The 20000-nt window shown below is 50.9% G+C and overlaps 4 protein-coding genes across 5 annotated transcripts in view; 1 reads left to right on the top strand and 3 right to left on the bottom strand.

The window, feature by feature from the left end:
• Window positions 1-4773, bottom strand: part of LOC126579306 (probable multidrug resistance-associated protein lethal(2)03659) — an 11308-nt gene extending 6535 nt beyond the window's left edge. The window contains exon 1 of the mRNA XM_050242765.1: window positions 4222-4773. The gene's annotated coding sequence lies outside the window, so the exon portion shown is untranslated. The remainder of the gene's footprint in view (window positions 1-4221) is intronic.
• A 712-nt stretch (window positions 4774-5485) lies between these two features.
• LOC126577136 (uncharacterized) overlaps window positions 5486-20000 on the bottom strand; it is a 16361-nt gene continuing 1846 nt past the window's right edge. Inside the window, exons 2-3 of one of the 2 annotated variants that reach the window (XM_050238563.1) lie at window positions 5841-8994; window positions 5486-5776 (exon numbers count right to left, since the gene is read on the bottom strand). In XM_050238563.1, coding sequence (XP_050094520.1) covers window positions 5598-5776; window positions 5841-8955 — 3294 coding nt within the window. In that variant the 5' untranslated portion in view covers window positions 8956-8994 and the 3' untranslated portion in view covers window positions 5486-5597. Of the gene's footprint in view, window positions 5777-5840; window positions 9074-20000 lie in introns of those variants that run through there. The other variant, XM_050238562.1, reaches the window with a different exon arrangement.
• On the top strand, window positions 13315-18530 carry LOC126577141 (uncharacterized). The gene is made up of 4 exons (XM_050238568.1): window positions 13315-13356; window positions 13567-13803; window positions 15120-15273; window positions 17844-18530. Exons 2-4 carry the CDS (start codon window positions 13661-13663, stop codon window positions 18204-18206), a joined length of 660 nt encoding a protein of 219 aa, XP_050094525.1. The 5' UTR covers window positions 13315-13356; window positions 13567-13660; the 3' UTR covers window positions 18207-18530.
• Window positions 18848-20000, bottom strand: part of LOC126577139 (F-box/LRR-repeat protein 6) — an 11878-nt gene continuing 10725 nt past the window's right edge. Inside the window, exon 9 of the mRNA XM_050238565.1 lies at window positions 18848-20000. This exon is cut by the window's right edge and continues 2078 nt beyond it. The gene's annotated coding sequence lies outside the window, so the exon portion shown is untranslated.

Here is a 20000-nt window from a genome sequence, read left to right as displayed (position 1 = left end):
CGTCCGCTTCAAGTGGCAGCCGGCATGCTTCACAGGATCGTAATCCGGACCGTGACTCACAGGGGAAGGCAGCATAGGGGAAGCACTCTGCATATCAACTTGAAGTGGCCCCCGGGGCGCGTGGACAGACGGTGGAGAAGCCGTCTCCCGTCGTGCTTCCATTTTCTTGTGAATCACCAAGGCCTACCGCGCCGTTAATCCAGCGCAAGTGGATCGTTTAACGGTTTTGAAAGCGAACCAAGCAACCCATCATTAGTGAGAAGAAACGCGACTCTACACTCGTAGTGCAGAGGGTTAGCAAGGGATTCCGAGGCCACTAAAGTGCAACTCCCTGCGCTTATTGCTGGTATAACTTCCAAAAACTAAGTTTTGTGCTGCGTGTTCCGGTCCCTGGCAACATAGTTCCTCCGACCGAACCGGTGGTGAGTGATTGATTTCACCGCCCCCTCCAGCTAACGCAAACTTGTAGGCGAGAGTCCTTCAAACGGCACCGTGCCTCACCGGGGTGAGCCCAATTAATGGAAGGTAAAAGTTCGAGGTTCACATCGTGAAAATGGCTAAATATAACCGCGAAGTTCCGTGTGCCTCAGACAGCTTTGCGAGGCGCGGTATACCATTGCAGATGGGGGGGGCTTGTTTGTTGTACCAGTTGTTATGTATGTTTTTGGAGGATCTACGGCAGGTAACCCCTCAGGCGCATGGTTGGGGAAAATCAATACATCCAATGCCTATCGGTGCACCACCTGATAACGCCTGAATTGTAGTTTGATTGGAGTGTAGCTAGAGAGTGCAACCTGCAATTGCTGGTGCGAGACCCGCTTACGATGCTTTCACGGTTAATGCCAAGGTTATCACTCGATGGTTTGCGTTGGCGTTGTCTGTCACCAATGTGGCAGATGCGTTTCGAGTTTTATGCGACAAATTTGGTTACGTTCTGTTCCCGATGGTTGATTCCAGCAGGTCATTAGAAGCCCTCATTCCACTCGTCATTATCATCATCATCCACTCGGCAGGAGTGAAACAACAACAGGGAAGCACCGTCGAGGGAAAGAAATGAATCATTATCAGCTAATTAATAAACATTTGTCCTGCGAGCAACAACTCTGCCCTGTCCGAGCCAGAATGTGCCGTAAATGATTGGTAGCGATAAGGGCTTGGCGCGTGTAGATCATGTTTCTAATGACTAAGAGCCAAATGCGCTCTTTGCTCGCTTAATCGCGGCTATTGGTCCTATTTTTTGGCATCAGCCAGCCCCCGGGGTGCAGTATGCTGACTTCTTATCTCCTTTCCACTCGCGCGCCTCCAGACGACGCGTGCTGTGCAAACAAACGTTAGCTCATTAGTCCAAACAAGGGCGGCAGGCCGCAGCTAAGGCTCAGCAGGATTTATAGCATTTCGGAGAAACACCAGCAACGTAAACCTTACGGTTTAGGGGACTACACGCTCCTGTATCTAAGGCCAATTTGGGATTAAAAAAAGATATGGAAAATATATCGGTGAAGCCAGAGGACAAGCGAATGTTTACAAGAACTGATGGAGCTCTCTTATCAGCTCCACGCATTTATCCCTCACCGAAAACCAACCAAACAGCGGAAAAGATGAATGAATGATGACATCGTACGAAAACATTGCAACAATTTTGTTATAGGCAATTGAAAGCGGCACTGGGACCAGATGGTTCCATGATGGACAGTTTGATTCACATCAAACCCTTCGATTGAGTGTCGCACGTGTGACAACCACATTGATCGAACGCTAAAATGCTAAACGTTCTCAAAACACAGATCAGATCAGCCGCTTCCGTTACAACGAGCACCGACAGCACGCGCCACAAGCTTCGTGCTATATACCGCAGAAGATAATTATATTTATCGAGACACAAACAAACAAAAATACATAAAACAATAGCGCACCGTGACAGGGCACATCCGTCGGCACACCATCGCGTATCATTTCTATTGGCTCTCTTTTGCATCATCCAATGGTCAACAGATGTGATGTCTTCGAAAGGGCCGCCACAACCGCAGTTTAGCATGTGCTGTATTGGCTTATCTGAGGGATTGTTCTAGAAGATGGCACGCACCCTTCACGCTCTGTCGCTCCAGTGGCTCGTGCGTTTGCTGGAATGCTCGGAAGCGACCCGCAGTTATCTCTGATCAGCGTGGTGGCGAGGTCTCGAACGTCCGATGATAGCGAGAGCCACGCGTACTTCCCACCCACCTCCCAGTTATTGGTTTTGATATGCCGATTGGACAGCGATTCAGCAATCACGATAACCACATATCTCCTTGGCGCTTGGTTGTTGATTGTCGCGAATTGGATGGCGCTATGGCCGGCTGAACGGACGGAGTTGTGATGCAATGCACTGCTGGGTTTACTTCTGGCTGTGAAGAGCGGAAAACGCAACAGAAGCGCTTTGCTTTCGTTGAATATAATCTCCACCGACTAAGTCCAGCCCACCATGCTGGTGTTTATTGATTCCCCGTGCCATCTCAACTGGTTCCCGTCTGCCGCTTTTTAATCGGACAATTAAGGATCGTGATGCCGGAGGGTTTTTTTTTATTAGTTTTATTGGCGTCTGTCTCATGCAGCGTTAGTCATCTTCGTGCGTGCATCTCGTAGCATTTCCATCGATTTGCTCTGCATCTAGCAGCTTAGAGTAGGCGCTGAATAAACATGGCAACACCTTCCACGCACTTTAAGCATCATAGTACACATAGCATGACCAATCAATCTGCAACATAAGACGGTGTGTAGTGTGTCATTCTTCCGTCTCAATTATTTTGCTTCTTCCGGAAAAAGCAGCTACCTAACTTGCGAATTTCCTGCCACCGAAAGACAGCTGGATGTACCGACGATTCTCGAACGACAGCGGACGTATCGGAAGGAAGCGCAAACGCTCCGGTGAGCACCGGTCTCCGGTAACAATTCTCAAGTAGACCTTGGTTCCGGGTCAATATTGATCGATACCGTATCGCCATTCATCTTTTAGCAGTTCTATTCGTGATAAAATTTTAAGTTTTCCGCACCCCACCACGTCAAGGCTATTGCCACCCAATGGGCCTGACCGACACGCACCACGTTTGCCGGAATAGAGCGATTTCCTTCTTCCGGGCTCTCGAGCCGGACACTTGATGTCGCATTGAGAGAGGATCATGCAGCGACAACTGCAACTGTTGTTTGCAAAACATAAAAAAATGATACCGGCAGCACGGCGATCGGTCCCTACAACCAGATAACAGAAGGCATATAACTCGGCCGATGGGACTGCGCCAGCTGTTCTTTGTGATAATCCTGTCTAGGGGTCGAATCAATCGTACTCTCGCGATAAGAACAGCGAGGAAGTTCATTAGAAGGTCAGCTGGCAATTAAACGTTTTCCACGTTCGTTCTCTAATGCTGCTACTGCTGAAGACAGTCCGTTCAACCCTTTTTTATGTTTCGTGATGAAAACGGGAGGTTATCAGGTGTCATCAACCACACCTCGCATTATTAGCTGTTGGCCCCCTTAACCCTCGCTTAGCCTAACATTCTTTAATCGTTTCTGCCAGCCCCTTGTAATTGAATATTACGCGGCGGGGAGCACACCGCTAGAGTAATGATGGCTGATCAACCTCACACGTCGTGGCATCCAGCACTCCGTGTTGCTTGCTAAGCGCAGCTCGCGAGAATGCATTTTTGCATGACTTGCAGTTAACTGCGCCTGGTCTGTGAGTGTGGTTTTATTGAACAATAGAAACAAACAGAAAGTGACATAATTTCTGTTTGCTGCTGCTTGCTGGTGCTTGCCGGTGTTCTAGTTTAGCCATGCAATCGCGCACGCCACCACGCTCAGTTTATCACAAAAACAATATTGGTAAAGCCCCGAGTCTCGCGTGGTCGCCGGCGAAGCGGAAACGGGATCCTCTCGATTTGCTGCCTGTTGCCAGGTAACTTTGTTCTAGCCAAGGCACGCAAAGCGGGCGGGCGGGCGGTGTTTGACCCACATTACAAAGGAGACGGTGCATCTCATGGTTTATGTAATTTGGCGCGACCGCGAATGCACCTCGTGTGCCGTGCCGTGCCGTGGACAACCGAAACCATAGAAACCACATGTACGCTACTTTGTATCGAACACGAGATCGATGTCATCCCGTGCTAATCGTTTTGTTGTCGCCCCCGCCACCGCCATCGCCAGTCACCCAGGCCAGCTTCCCACAGAGATATTACAACAGATTATTACCTCTCGGCCCGCTGATTGCCTTCCTCGCCTTCCGGTGTGGGTGGTCAGACTGCTTTTTTATTGTGGTGCGGCTGCCGCCAAACAATCGTCGTCGTCGTCGTCGTCGATATTGTCGTTGTCCCGTCGATGGCTGGTTCGATAACGAGGGAAATCCAATTTGTGCTCATGTGCCGGGAGGGAGTTACACTATTGTCGTCGGCAGCGGTCGCGTCATTCTTTTTCCGCCACAACCCTACAATTCACAGCACGTTCTAACACCGGCGTTCTTTTTCGGAGGGACAAAAAACCGGAGTTTTCACTTTTAACACTCTCGACGATGGATGAATCTGGAACGAATCGTGGGAAATCCCGGTGGGCGATCGCGGCAACCGGTTTAAAGGGTTGCTTTCGGTGGTGTAATTTATGGGGTCACTATTTTCGGGTTCTAACGCGCAAAGGACGATCGCGTATTCCGGGTTAGAGGAGCGAAGGTTAATGAACTCGCTGCCACCGACGACGGTGATTTTTGGTCGACCAGAACACGCGTTGTGAGGATCGCGCTCGGAGGTTCGGCTGCCTTTTAAAGGCTCTGGCACACTGGTTGCGGTACGTGCGGCACTTGCGGCAGTTGCGGCAGTTGCACGTTCAGACTGGTCACCACCACATCAAGCAAACCTAGCAAAGGTGTTATGAATACAGAGTCTTTCCTTCGTTTCTTTTGCTGATCTTACGGGGTTAAAATAACTAAAAAATTTCACGCTGCTCACTTTGTTCAATCGTTGTTGAAATAACAAGTAATAACAAACAAAAAGTTCTACAATCATGGGTGTAAATATGACCAACGAACCAATATATCGCTTTTGCATCGATCGAATGCCTTAACTTAAAATAATTATTTTCATTTTCCAGCCAAAAAATGCTTAATATTCCTTCAATTTATGTATAATTTCCATTATTCAAATATTACACCACAACTTCGTTTTGATAGTTACTCCACACAAGTTTTGTATGCGGCACTTGCAGCAAGTGCCGCAACAAAAGCACATCTGAACAACCTCGTTGGATACCGTGTTTGACAAGCCAAAAGGCGTCCGCAACTGCCGCAAGTGCCGCACGTACCGCAACCAGTCTGCCAAAGCCTTAAATTCAAGGTCAAGGTCAGGGCATATCAGTACGAAGCAAAGGGAATAAATTCGCGAAGAACTTCCATTTCTCATTCTTTTATTAACATTAAACGAACTTCCTTGAGAAGCTACTCAAAAAACGCCGGCGCAGGATTGTGGTTTGTAATCCGTTTATTCTTGTTGAAATGTGTTTCCACCATGCAAAGCTTACACTTATTCTTTAAACTTTGACCGCACTTCGCGTTTCACGTTCTCGCTTAAAATACCGATACTTTACATTGCCGGTAACTGGGCTGCCTGTGCTAGATCGCTGAAATCCGCATGAATGGCCGCAATTTTCTTCATCTGCATCAAATCGTTCAGTAGCATGTGGATGGTCTGCTTGGTTTTCGGGTAGTTGGTTTCGGTCGGCGATTCCAGCAGATCCGCCTTATCGTCGAATGCCTCCAACCCTGTAATGATAGCATAACGTTAATAACCAAGGCCTGGGAACGATCGTCACACGACGGGTCTTACCTATAATCTGTGCTTCGATCGCATTCAGCCGGGCCATCGCGTCGTTCTGTTGTTTCTGTATGTGGTCCAAAAGGTTGGCCTGACATTCGGCCGGGTCGATCGGTGCTTCCGGCACCGGGATCTGAGGCATCGGTTTCGGGGCGGTCGGATCCACGGGATGGACTACCACCTTCTCGCCACGTGGGGGGCTTTTTTCCCACTTTTTCGACCACAGGTACAGCTTCGGATGTTCCTTCCGTTCGGCGATGTTGATCTTCACCTGCATGCTGTGTATGAAGCGCTTCAGCTCCACCAAATTGCCAGACAGTGTGTGAGCGTTCTTGAGGATATCGAAACGTTGCGCGTGCTTCGTGTTCGCCGAGTGATACCGGGCCACCGGAAGCTTTCCCTCGTACAGCCAATCCTGATGATGGCCGTAGCGTTTGGATGAGCGGCCCCGGTACGGATTGCGGCATATACTGCACACGTACGTATCCGGTACGTCCGAGTCTTTGAAGAAGTTCTGACAGAACCCATGCTGCCAGCAGAGGCAAACGTCGCACTGAACCATCAGGCCGTCCTCCTCCGTGATTTTGCAGACACAGTTGATGATCTCCTCCTTTCGCATCCGTACGATCTTGATCGCTTCCCCATTGTCGTCCACCAGCGAGTGGCTGGCCGCATTGATTGAATCATCGTAGAAGCTGGAAAGAGACGCATCCTCCCCGTAAGGGAAACCACCCGGAGTGTACGGTGATCCCGCATCAACACCGGCCACCTGTCGATTGAGGAACGTACGTTGGATGGCTTGTTTCGCCACTGCCGCCGCCCGTGACTTCTTGCGCTTCGATGAGGAACTCTTCGAAACGCGTCGCATTTTACTGTCGAATGGTCGGTTACCAGATTTCTTCAGTGAGAACAGCTTAATCTTGGTCTTTTTGCTGCTAGACTTTGATTTACTTGCACTGGAGGTGCTGTGATTTGCGAGGTTAGTTGTCGCTTTAGCCACGGCGGTGTTTTTCGATGTCATCAGTGAACCAGCTGCATCGGTTGGCTCCTGTTTAATCTTCGCTTCACCGCTGTTCAACGTTTTGGTACGTTCCGGTGTACCCTGTTTCGTTGTTACCGGTGTCTTGAGCAGCTGGTTCGACTCACCCTCCGTTCCTGGTTCATGCTTAACCTGCACAAGCTCCAGCTTCTTGTCATCTTCCTTCGAAGCCGTCTTCGTGGTGCTTCCTGTGCCGGCGACAGTCGATTTACGGGATACCGGTTTCACGGGTGTATCCAGCATTTCGATCGGAGTCCGGAGTTGGGCTAGATCCTGCATGTTCAGAATCTCGCCCAGTCCCTTGGCCAACTCATGGTGATAGTGTTTGATGTGTATCTGCAAGTGGTTCTCCTTGCGGAACGTCTTGAGGCAGTCCTGTTCCGGGCACTGGTACAGGTTGTCGATGATCTTCACCTTCACCGAGCCAATGTTCACCTCGGTGTTCAGCAGCACCGGCTCGGCGACGGGATTCGGCAGGAACGTGTCCCGGTACTCCTGGGTGTAGCTATAGAACCCAAGATCCTTGGCACGCTTCTTGTGCAATCCAAAGTCATACTTCATCGCATCGTACAGTTCGCCCTGCTCATCGAGATACTGCTTCACTTCCAGCCTTGAGCGGAACGGCTTACCGGTTGGGCTGACCAGTACGATGTCGATCTTACCGAAGGTCGTCACGCGCTGGTAGATGTGCTTCTGCCATCCTTCCGGCATACGCCAATCGGGTACGATCACCGAGTACACCTTTCCCCCGGGTAGATCCAGCTCCGATGACTCTCCAACCGGGTAATCGTTCATCCAGTGGCAACACCACTCGCCATCCTGCGGTATCGGCGGTAGATCGGCCAGCTTCACCACCTGCGGAATGCGGAACTGTTCCAGTGAAATGATGGACGGGGTCGGGAGCACTGCCGTACTGCTCTCCTCCGCCATCGTACCCGGTTCTATCTTTTCCGTTTTAATCTTCACTTCGCCGCCCGAACTGGCCGTATCTGCCTCACCGCCATCCTCCAGGCGCTTCAGGCGGCTTATGTGAGAGGATTTGCAGATCTTTGCGAAACCATCCTCGAACATTACCTCGTACATATCGTTCTCGAGAACGCTCTGGATCGTGGCCCTAAATTTGCGCGAATCGCTCCACCGCGCAAACACCTTCTCGCCGACCGTGTAGGTAGCGTGCTGGGTAACTGGCCGCAACCTTACGCTATCCATCGGGATCCACTCATCGTTCAGGATCGTTTTGGACTTTTCCGCCTTCTCGAACTGAACCAACACTTCGCGCTCTTCCGTGTCCACCTCGACGAGATTGGCCGAGTGCCAGCGGCCGCTAAAGTCTTGCGCTTCAATCTTCGTCCCTGGCGTGAAGCTGGTAAGCCGTTCCGATCCACCGGTTCCCGCGACGATTCCCAACTCCGGGCTAGCGGAAGGTTTTACGGTAGACGTGCCAGCTTTCTTGGGTGTTTGCTTCTTCGGTGACGCCGGTGGGGCCACCTGTTCAACGCGTGCCTGTTTCTTGGACGATGAGGCAAGTTTGCGTGCCGAAGCGGGGCGCTTGCTGACCGATTTACGCTTCGACGTACTAACGGAGCTCTTCTTGCTGGTGGGAGCGGCCGGAGTTTTGGGCGTAGCGGGCACTTCGTCCTGTTCCACCTTGATCTCCGGTTCTTCGACCTTCACCACGACCGACTCCTCCACATCCATATCGCCCACTTCATGGACAAAGTTATCATCTTGATACTGCAGCTTTCGCGGTGTCGCATCCGGAGAACTGCACGCTTCCTCTTCCTTTATCGTCACATTCTCCAGAGCATCGGGTGTTTGCGGCTTGTGGCAGGCGAAGATAGACGGCACGGCGACCGTCTTCAGCATAAACTTCTTGCCCTTAAACTCCTGGAAATCTGCGCGGCGAAAGTGTCGGCTGCAGACGTTGCCCGATCGGTAGCTGCTCAGCCGGTCGGCCAATCCGCACGCCTCTATCCACTGGCGCCTCATTTTTTCGTTCAACGGAACCTTGTGAAAAGTGACGCCGCGGTCCGCCTTTCGGTTTGCGGCCGACGGACAGCCCGGTACGATGCACTTGCGACCGCCCATCACTGTGCTGCGTGCGGGGGACAGGCCAGCAAACGGGAACTAGCAAAGAAAAGTATTCAAAAACGTGGTTTTATCAAAATTTTCACATTCACGAGGTTTTTCACGACCGACGCCTGCTTGTGTTTGCCTTTTTTTTGTTGTTTTCGCGACGAGGGGTGCGTCAACGGTTTCGCAGGATCGATTTGCTTGAAATTTGTTAAGGTACAATAGTTTTCTTGGAGGACGAGAGATCATTGTGTTTGATCGCGAGCAGAGTATGAATCTTCTTGAGAAGCCAAAGACCAGTAGTCTGGAGTAGCTTCTCAGCTGTAATCCAAGTCCATAAATCATGTTTCGGTCATGTTTTTGAGTTTACATTTTCCTAGTACATCCCAAAGAACACCAGAAAGTTGTCCAAATTGTGGATTTACTCACGTAACAACACGCTACTGTTGTTATTGTGTAAGAAGGTAATCCGATTGAAGACACGCGAAATTCACTTTCCTGAGAGCTTCCTCACGATTCGGTCGGTAGAAAGTGAATCACGATACCCCCGACCCCCAAAGCACGTGTCGCACTAGTGCGTACGCTGTATAGGTCCCTTACTATGCTTCATACAATCCTCAATCGAATCAGCAAAATACGCCCTAGATACTTTCGTAGAAAGCGTCCACCTTGAGCGGTTCGCCATCTACGGGATCTAGCGGGATTCTATTTTGGGAACAGCGTGCGGCTCCGTCCTTCACGGGACTCACTGGCCCTGGAACAGCTGCGCGGTGTGTCCGCTGGACTATCAAACCATCGTTCCATCGAATTATGCAAGCGCGTGTGGCCGTTTACCGATTTGCATACATTATCACATCGGGTGGGTGGCGGGGATGCGCTTTCGGATGCGCGGTTCCCCAAATTATTGGTGACTCCGCAGATCGGGCTCCCCCCCTCCCCCCGGGAAGGGCATGGCCGCAGTGCGTAGTACGTGAACCCCCTCGTCTAGGCCCTCGGCCCAGCATATTACGCGTCGCGGTTGCAGCAAAACATTACTGTATTGTCGCCAAACGCTCGCTGCATGTGTAATGGCGCTCGAGATGCTTCGCGAACAGTCACTGGGTGCCCTGCTACTACTGCGGTGCGCCGTACGTGCATGATTTGAGGGTTAGCTGTGGCGCTAAATCAATGGCAAGGTTTGAGAACACACAATTCATCGTCGATGGTCAGAGTTGGAAGGCGAATTACTCATGTTTCGCCCATCTTAATGGTGCCGGCGTTGTATGGTTGCGTGGTGCATCCTTGCCGCTGCCATAAACAAGAACCTTAGACGAGACACGCGGCGCTGCATCACAATTGCAGTCACAGCGTGCAACGTTGGTTCGGCCAGTCCGGATGATCGAGTGTCACATGATCGGTTTAGATCGTTCGAGGGGAAAACAACGGAGCACCCGAAACAAGTTTGCAGAGCCCACCGGCCTGCAATTGATCCGAAAACTCGACCGTATTCCAGTTTGTCCAGATCGGCACAGATTGATTCCGCTCCCGGTCCGCTCCGATTCGATCGAACTTCCAGCGTCGATGACCATGCCCAAAGCTCTTCCTGCTCGTTCGGTAACGATCAGTTATCGGGTCGGGTCGGGTCGGGATTGCTTTGCCTATATTCACCGCCCCCAGCGGGTTTGCTGCATAATAATATAAACCGTTGCGATACGTTGCGGGGGAATCTTTCTTTACCATCGGCGCCGTATCTCCGTGTCACGGGGCGCAGCATCGAAACCGGTTGACCGGAGCGGAACTATGCGGAAATGTGATCCGCTTCGTAGGATGACACCAAACACACCTCTTCGAATAACTTGACAGATCATGGTGATTTGAGAGGATTGCGAGGGGGAGACTTGTTAGTGCAGGCTAATGTAGCAGATCAATCAACCTCCTGGTGACCTAGTACCCTCAAGAGCCGGCCTAGCAAGCGAAGGAAGGTCGTTTTAAGGTGCAATAGACACCAGTTGATCTCTTTTAATCTACTTAAATGATACGGCGATCCACTAACCGCCACAAAAAGGCGTCAACGATCGAAATAATGGAACAGAAAAGATGGAATTCACGATTGCATAACGCAGTGCGCATCACCAGAGAGATCATGGTGCAGTTCGCACCATCAGCGCAACGCATCGTGACACGGACGGAAGACTGCCACCGAAGAGGAGGAGGAGGAGGAGGTATCGTGGTAAAACGAAACATTAAGTACCGTGCAAACAAAGGGGTGGAGCGTGTGTGGCACTGCTTAACGTGCCAGCCGTGACGATTGCAGGAACTGCTAACATACACCGCAGGCCCCAGGAAAGGATCAGCTCCCCCCAATGGTTGCGGAGGAAGGTGGAACGCAAATATTTTGGCGACACCAACCCCAGGGCGACTCCACGGCGCGAAAATGCACGACCATCCATCCAACCAACCAACCAACCAACCAGTCCATTCGTCCATCCGTCCGTCCGTGATTTAAATATTTGTGAGCCGGACTTTCTCCGGCAGAGGAGCAGGGCGCTTGCGAAACCGTTAAATGATAATGCAATCTGGCCTAGGTGAGGCGCGACGCGACGCAAAGTCATTCGTCTGCCGTGGTTCCTGCTCCTGCGCGTCGTCTTCGGCGACGAATTCCCTTTTTTTTTGGTCCCAAAAGTGTCTCGCCGGCTGGGGAATTCCACGATTCTATGCCTGCGATCGATTCCACCTGGAGTTTGGTCTCTTTCTCTCCCTATGCTCCCGATTCGAACATCATTCATCAAAACATAAACACGGTTAGTCAGCTCCGTCTGGCATAGAAAAGATAAAAAAAGAGGTTATGATTGATGGCTGTCCAGTGCAAGGATCATCTTTTCAACACACACGCAGCCATTGCACAATCGGGAAAGAAAGTGAAAAGCCGAATGGAATAACCAGGACAACGGGAGCGGTTACACCAGCAGAGTTGCGGCACCAGAGGAATGCTGCGGTCTCGCTTTTGTCTCGATCGCATTCCAGCGAGATGCGCCAAGCGACGCAGATCAAGTTGAAGGATGGAGGTAGATCGAGGCCGAAGGACGCCACGATCCATCCACACAATGCGATGCTTAGATGGGCCTAGGAGCGGATTGGGGGTCGCCCAATCTTGACGGATCGACGGCGGACAGCAACGAGCAACGAGCGTCCATTCAGCTCGCTCGTCCAAGGAGATTGATTGAGCTGTCCACGGTGATGGCGATGGGCTGCTGCACATCATTAGAAGCCAATTGTGCTGCACAATCATCATCATTCCGGTTCTAGAATTCCATGGAAGATCGCATCTACCTTCAATCCCCTTAATGCTCAAGAGCTCAAGATCATCGCGCGTCTTGGACGTCTCGATCACTTTCACCCAATTGAGCTCGAGAGTTTTTTTTTTTTGAGAGAATTACCGAGAAAAGGGGTGGGAGCAGATCCTGCTAGAGCTACCCGGACCTGGTGGGTGGCGATGTCGATAAATGAACCGTCAAACAAATGGCGTCTAATAGTAAAATTATGCACGCACTGGATCGGATGGAGTGAGCGGTTTTTGGGGGGCGTGGATGGCATGGAATGAAGGTGGAATGGACACTTTTACTTTCGTACTAGGTAAGCACCGGGTCCAAACTGTGTGTGAAATGTGTTAAATATGTGCGATAAATGGATGCGCTAACCGAAACGCTGGGTCTAGGGCGAGAGCAGGGAGTGGTCCTGCTGCTGCTGACGACGACGATGACAACGATGACGATCACGACTGAGTCACTTCGGTTGGTCTTGTTAGCGATGGCTTTTAGAGATTGATTAAGGGTTCCTCGGAGTACCTAGAGGACTGTAGGGCAGACGATCGTGACCCTATTTTCAACAAGGATAAGGATTGCCTTCGATAAGGAAAACCCTTTGGCTTGAATGATGAACTAGAAGTTGCAGATCAATACTGGGTAGCCATAGCTTATCCATCGTTTTTATGGCATTGTTAGCTTGTCGCATAGGTCCATGGCCATGCCAATGTGCCCGGGAAAGCCGGATCATCATCAGTAGCAGCATCAGCCGGAGACCGAACCGCAGCACGCGTCTAGGGATCGTCTCCCCGCATTGTCTTTTCGATTTCGTTTCCCGTCTCTCTTTCTTTATCTCTCTGTCTCTCACGCATTCCCACTGCTCACGCACCGTCCGTACCGTGCCATCCCACAATGTGTCTCTTTCGTACGCACCCTTCTTGGTAGTAAACCGTCTTGCTCTCCCGGCCTCCGGTCTGCACCGGGCCGCGCTGTGCACACCTCCCACTACACCCTCTCGGGACGCGTTGCTCGCGATGCGGCCGGCATCTCTTCTCTATAAATAATGGTGTAGCGGGGGTTTCCAGCTCAGTAAGCAGCAGTTCGAGCGATCGAGCGATCGAAACAGACAACAAAGGTACGTTTTCCGGACGAATTCCGATCCGAGTGATCGAACTAGAACCTGAGAGTCCGTGCTGAGAAAGTGTTTCTGCAAACCCCAATCTCGTGATCGTGTGTTCCGTGGCGCGCTTATCGCACTAGATTTTTTATTTCACATAAATTGGCATTCGGCATTAATCGATTTTCTTTGGCATTTTTTCATCTTTCATTTCATCGCGATAAACAGAGGGAGAGCAAGAAATAGAGAGTGATAAGAGGAGAAAGTGAGTGACAAGAACAGGAGCGAACAATCAGAACCTCGGCAACACCACAACAGCAACATGAAGCAGTACGCACTGATAGCGGTGGTGGCCCTAGCCGGCCTTACGAGCGCCCAGTTCCCGAACGGCAGAACCCTCGACGCACCGAACCCGGGCCTGTGCGCCAATAGAATCATCCACGAGCGAGCACCGGACGGCAAAGGGTAAGGCATCGAAAGACTTCAACGCGTGCGCCAGCGACGAACTCGACTTCGATTCGGCTTCTTCGGGCGGAGAAAGTGTTTCAGTTGTTCAGTTTTTGGCGTGACCTTACGCCGCGCGTGCGTCAAACTCAATCTCGATCTCGATTCCGGCTTCTGCGGGCCACCGCCACCTCCTCCTCTTGTCCCTCATCATCACCATCAGCAACTCCTGGTGTCCTTACGTCATTCAATAATTCCTTCGGTACCAACTTGCGCAATGGTGGCGTGGTGGGGAGATTTGTGTACCCTCGACAGAGGCGCACAGAGAGATGATTGTTTTCTTCAACTCCCGGACTGCCCCCGGTGGTTCATCTGCTGCTTCTGAATTGATGAGCTGTAGCGCGCGCTCGCGCGCAGCTCGTGAGAACGTTTCGGTTGGCTCTCTCATGACATTTTAATCGCAGTTTTTCACCTCTTTAGCCACCAGACCCGTGGTGCTGGTGGTGCAATCATTGTTTATCACGGCCAAAGGCGGGGGGAGTTTCGCATTTCGCGAATGGCGAGCTGGATCCCCGGTGTCACTGTAACGTTAACTTTACGATGAGACCGGTACGGAATAATGGAGAACGTCATCAGGAAGCTTGTAAGATGGACCACGATGGTCCAGAAGGGTGTTATTACCGTCACTGTTCCTCCTCCTCCCGATGTGATTCGATCGCAAACAATAGCCTACCACGCAACGACGGTCTGGTTCTGGTTCAGGAGAAGATCATAATTTCTAGTTCGTATCACTGCACGGCGCTGTCTGTGAGGCTGGGCCGCGCCGCGCCATTGTGCCAGCTACTTTCACTTGGGTCGCACTCTCGGTGCCCCCTTCGAGAACCTGTTCTTTACCCACCAGCCAGCCAGCCAGCCAGCCAGCCAGCCAGCCAGCTGCGATGCGTAGGAAATGCTAATGAATATTTATGGATCAGAGAAGAGTAGGGCTAGAATGCTGGGATGTTTGCTACGATCGCAGCCTCCTCGGATGGACCGGGATCGGCCCCTGGTGGCTGGTGGTTGCCCAATGGGTTTATTGACACTGACGGCATCATGCGTGCGTCCATGTTATTTATTTAGACAAGAATCAGCGACGGGAGGGGTTACAGATGAATATTTTTAGCTGAAAAAAAAATTGAAAAAATCCCGCATTCCGGTGGCAACCTGTTTGTCGACCAGAGTTGTAAGCTCAAATTCTTTAGCACCGCGATCATTCTTGGTTAACTATGAGTTGGCATCTTTTCTAATATACTAACGCACCCTCCTTTGGACTTCCTCTTTCCGTCGTCTTTTTACAGCTACTTCTTCTCGTGGCGTGACCCATCGCAGCGTGGCGTCGAGAAGGATTGGCTGGATGCGCGCAACTACTGCCGCCAGCGGTGCATGGACAGTGTGTCGGTTGAGACGAGCCCGGAAAACGAGTGGATCAAGCAGAGAATCGTTGAAGGCCGGGTAAGTGGCAGCCATGTGGCTCTGATAACCGCAACGCTCCGGGTTGCGTCGTGGCGTCGTAAAGTAGCAGCAGCAGCAGCAGCAGCAACAGCTAATGCCATTGCCAATATTGGCGTGACAATGTACGGTGAAGCATAACATGGGCTTTGGCCCTTGGCCTTGGATCGGTTCGGTACGGTTCGGTACCGCTGTCTGCTGCTTGTCACGATAAATCACGCACACTCTCCTCTTCCTCCTGGGGGGGTGCCAGTATCGATTCGGTTGTCTGACATTTGATCAACGCTACCGGCATGCCGGGTGGCCCCCGGAAGCAAAAAATGCGATCTCTCGTTGACCGTCGCCGCACCTCGATCTGATCTCCGCTTATCGCGGTCGGTCGGCGTGGCGTTGCGTAACCGGCGCAAAGTGCTTTTCGTGACCTTCCCGTTGTCGTCGTCGGCGGCGGTGAGTTTGGTGGACCGCGGATGGATCATCTGGCGCACACCGGAAACGGTCTCTAGGCGATGGTGGTGGTGTCTCATCAATAATCTGCACTTTACACCCGCCATCATGATGTCATCGTGGCAGTGCCGACGATGCATTCCTCGATGCCTCAACTTGAAACACGTTGGCCCCCTTTTCGGCCGTGTTACGATACCCGACGTCCGTCTGTTCCGTTTTGTTTGTTGTTAGGTTAGGTGCGTACCAGCGATGGAGGTGAGGGGGTGATGCAGCACACAAGCACACGGGTCTGGTAGGCGCTTGGAATGACAAAGTAGTCCCTATAGTAGCTGGGGCCTTAAGCGTAGGCAGAGAGCCAAAGGGTTTGCTGTCGCTTTCACTTTTCGTTCGTTCGTTCGTTCGGGTTTGGGGACGAGACGAGATATTGTTTATTCTGTCCTCGTTCGGCTTCTCGCTCCTGCTTGTCTCCCACCACCACCCCTGTTGAGTGCATCTCATGAAACGGAACTGCAATGCAGTCGCTGCACAGCGCCCGTATCCGATGAACGAAGATGATGATCGTCCTTGGCGAATTACGAGGTGGCGGTACCCATTTACCGTTGCATTCCACAGGCCACACCCCTCGCAGGTCGATGTAAAATACTGCAAATTAAACGCCTCCTCCTTATTCGCTTCCCCTGAATCCTCACATTGCCTCCCCCGTGGCGTCGATCACCGTCTTGGGAGAAAGCTGATCAGGATGCGCTGCCCAACACAAGCGGGGCGTGTGCGCGTGCGTGCGTCTGGGTCATCTGTTTGGATTTTTTATCTTTATGGAAACAGAAAAAAAAAACGAACGAACGACAAAATTATTATCATCATCAAGCCGTGGGTTGATGATGAGGAAGAGCAAGGAAGATGACCACGATCACGCGTTCCGCGTGGTCCGCGCTTTCCCTTTAAACCGGTTAACCGGGTGGTTTGCGGATTTTTGTCGTCCACCTCGCACGGGTTACGCGAATTCGATTCCATCTCCCCGTTTTATCGACACGGGATCGATCGCTTTTCATTAGGAGCGGCGGCTGGGCGGGAGGGATCCTTTTTTTAAATTTCTTGTCTTTTTGATTTATGATTTCCACGCCTTTTTGGCGTATGTTGCCACGGTTTCCGCTCGCTTCTTCGCCGAGTAATCGAGGATCGCGATCTCGCATAGTTTGATTTATGTAACCGCGAACACACCCTCCCGTGGGGGCTAGGGCTAGACGATCGAAGCGATCGAAGTGATGTGATTCCCACGATGGCCCTTCTGAGTGGCTTGTGTGCCAACGATGACACTTGGCACCGTTGATGGCTCTGCCCTTACAGTTCAAACATTGATCTCCATTTTCCCTAAGATGCTCTAAGAGGATCGCTGCCTCCTCTCCCTCTCTCTCTCTCTTCCTAGCTTCCCTATTATTAGATAAACAGATGAACCACCAACTTTGTGACTCTGATGTGTGTGCAGTCGTATCTTATCGATGAGATGCGAGCAGCCTCCGGCAATCGATCCTCGTGATCGTGCGCATCGTTGTTATGGCTTATGGGTTACCGGCCTACGGACGGGCTCCCAAAAGCGGTGACGCAACCGGCAGCATACATCACACGAAGATGATAATTATGGCCAACGGTGAAGATGGCCATTTGCCTCTCGCTCCCATTTCCCTCTCGGAATGTTTGGTGCTGGTCAGCCAGCCGGACGGACGGAAGCTGGCCCTGGTTGGCCAGCGCCAACCGCGCGCGCCCGCTGCTTAAAGATGAACAATTACGCACCCTTGGGCGACCGCGAGACCGTGAGCACGTTGTTGTGGCGAGTGGGAATGTTGCATTTAATCTTTCTCCCTCCGTTTTTATTTTCTCGTCGTTGTTTCGCGGAATGAGAAACGGTGGAGGGTGAACGGTGGGCGCGGTCAAATGCTCATTAAAGAGGCGAGGGATTTTCGGCCCATTCGGGGCCGGCGGATTAATTGTGAAACGCGCTTTTTGCGATGCCATCGGGCGGCATCGAAATGGCGCAAAATGGAAATGCCAACGGATCGTTACTTTGGACCATCGTTAATGTCCCCCCCCCCCCCTCTCTCTCTCTCTCCTCCGATGCACTACGTGCGCTACAGCAAAAATACATCTGGACCAGTGGACGGCTGTGTGACTTCAAGGGATGCGACCGGCCGGATCTGCAGCCGACCAACGTGAACGGATGGTTCTGGACGGCCGAGCTGCAGAAGCTGGCCCCGACGACCGTGCGCAACCAGAACGACTGGTCCGAGGGTGGTGGCATCGGTAAGCCGCAGCCGGATAACCGTGAGCTGATCCAGGGCGGCGCATCCGAGAACTGTCTCGCCATCCTGAACAACTTCTACGACGACGGTGTGCACTGGCACGATGTGGCCTGCCACCACGTGAAGCCGTGGGTTTGCGAGGAGAACGATGCCCTGCTCAAGTACGTCAAGTACAGCAATCCCAACCTGCGCATCTAAGATCCCTTCGGCCTTCGGCTTCGGTAGCAAAGGAAGAACGGAGTTTGTGAAATTGTTTTTTTTTTTCATTCTCTTTAATTTTCGCAATTAATTAATTAATTAATTATGCATTAATGAGCGGAGGGGGAGCAGAAGACGATGACTGGCTGCAGGTGTCCTCTCTCTCTCTCTCTATCTCTCACACGTGTCGCCGCGGTATTCATATTTATTGATCGAGGTCACTAGGGAAGGCACCAGGCGATCAGTGCGATCAAAACTGCAACAGAACAGTTAGAGTAAATGGAGCGAACGGGCGGTACGAGACAATAAAGACGTTTAAAAGTATGTCGTAGCTGGAATTTCACTCCTTCCCGAATCCCACTGCTTTGAAGAATAGTAGCTTGAAAGCATCACTTTGAGTGACCATTTATGAGAAAATAGGAATGTTTTGTTGAAATCGAAATGAAATTATCAAGTGGTCAATATTAATCTGTTTTCAAAATTCTTGTGTCAACAAAAAATAACCAAAATTTTGTATAATATAAAAGAAGGGGTTTATGGTACACAAGTTTAGACTATCCATCTTAAGTGATCGATCGTGCAGCAATTCAACAAAAGGAAACTGATCACTCCACCGCCAAGGCAAACCCAAAGACACTGAGTTCATTCATTGCTATAATAGTTTATTTTTCTTACGATTTCTGCGCTGTTGTGGTTCAGTTTTGTGGGTTCGTCGATTTTGTATAAAACACATTTATTTCAATATAATATACTTTTTTGTCAATAAGATTTTAAACGAATCTACTCTAACCCCTAGTAATAATGATCTCACCACCGCGCTGCAGGGCGGGCTGGCTGCATCTATACTAAACTACTACCTCGCGCTCGCCCCATATTTAATCATTGTAATCCCCTCATTGCGCTCAATTATCGAATGCCCCGTCGTGTGCCACGTTCTCCCGCTTCATTACCATTATATTAAAATACAGCTCGCTCCCTCAAGCAGCAAGACCCAGACCGCTACCACACAACGTACACAACGCACACAAACACGCACACACCACACACACACATGGACACACAACATCCTTTAGCTAGTGTTGTGCTTTGCAGTTCTACTAAAAAGAACAGAAACATTTGTTTTGCACTACGCGTCGGTAGCGGGTCCTGTCTGCGGCCTGAACCGTACACCTCTCATCTCCCTTTTTCTTCCCTTCTTTTTTGTTTACATGAAAAACGGAAAAACGAAATAAATTACAACACGATCATAACACGACCCCGGAGGAGTGCGAACCGGCTATCGAGCGGTTATCTATCGGCAGCACCGTTGACTCGCTCTCGGTGGTCCTGATAATTTTTCTATTTTGTGATTTTGATCGTAGCGTCAGCATGCGCACGACCTTCTGCTGCTGCTGGCCGGTCTGCGAAGGGCCTATTTACAAACGTTAGCATGGTGTGTTGGTGTGTAAGAGAAGGATCACCATTCCATTCCGATTTGTGTGGTTTACGTATTATTGGATTGGATTGGATTTTCCCGATTCGACTGCTACAGGTGCACCCCCTCTATTGCCCAAGTGGCCGCCGATTGTACTCCCTCCCGTCGGTGTACAGGTTTTTGTTTTTTGCTTAGCCCTGGTTTACCTTACCATTTGTCTCTAATTACTGGCACAAAACTGTATCCTGCCTCTGTTTTGATGAATATCATTCATTTCGACCCTACTTATATAACAGATTTTGTTTTCTTCTCCTGCTAACGGAAGTTGCCAACTCATGGTGCTAACGGATTGTAGCAAAATCAACGAGTAGCATATCCTC

Source organism: Anopheles aquasalis, chromosome 3 (assembly GCF_943734665.1).
Source record: "Anopheles aquasalis chromosome 3, idAnoAquaMG_Q_19, whole genome shotgun sequence".
Classification (NCBI taxonomy): domain Eukaryota; kingdom Metazoa; phylum Arthropoda; class Insecta; order Diptera; family Culicidae; genus Anopheles; species Anopheles aquasalis.
This window is presented reverse-complemented; position numbering and strand designations above follow the sequence as displayed.

What these genes read in the sequence shown, in the direction of transcription:
- LOC126577141 (XM_050238568.1), top strand. Translation starts at nt 13,661, where the DNA reads ATGAAGCAGTACGCACTGATAGCGGTGGTGGCCCTAGCCGGCCTTACG. An exon ending in CGAGCACCGGACGGCAAAGG is followed by an intron (nt 13,804 to 15,119) that starts GTAAGGCATCGA and finishes GTCTTTTTACAG; the next exon opens with CTACTTCTTCTCGTGGCGTG. An exon ending in AGAGAATCGTTGAAGGCCGG is followed by an intron (nt 15,274 to 17,843) that starts GTAAGTGGCAGC and finishes CGTGCGCTACAG; the next exon opens with CAAAAATACATCTGGACCAG.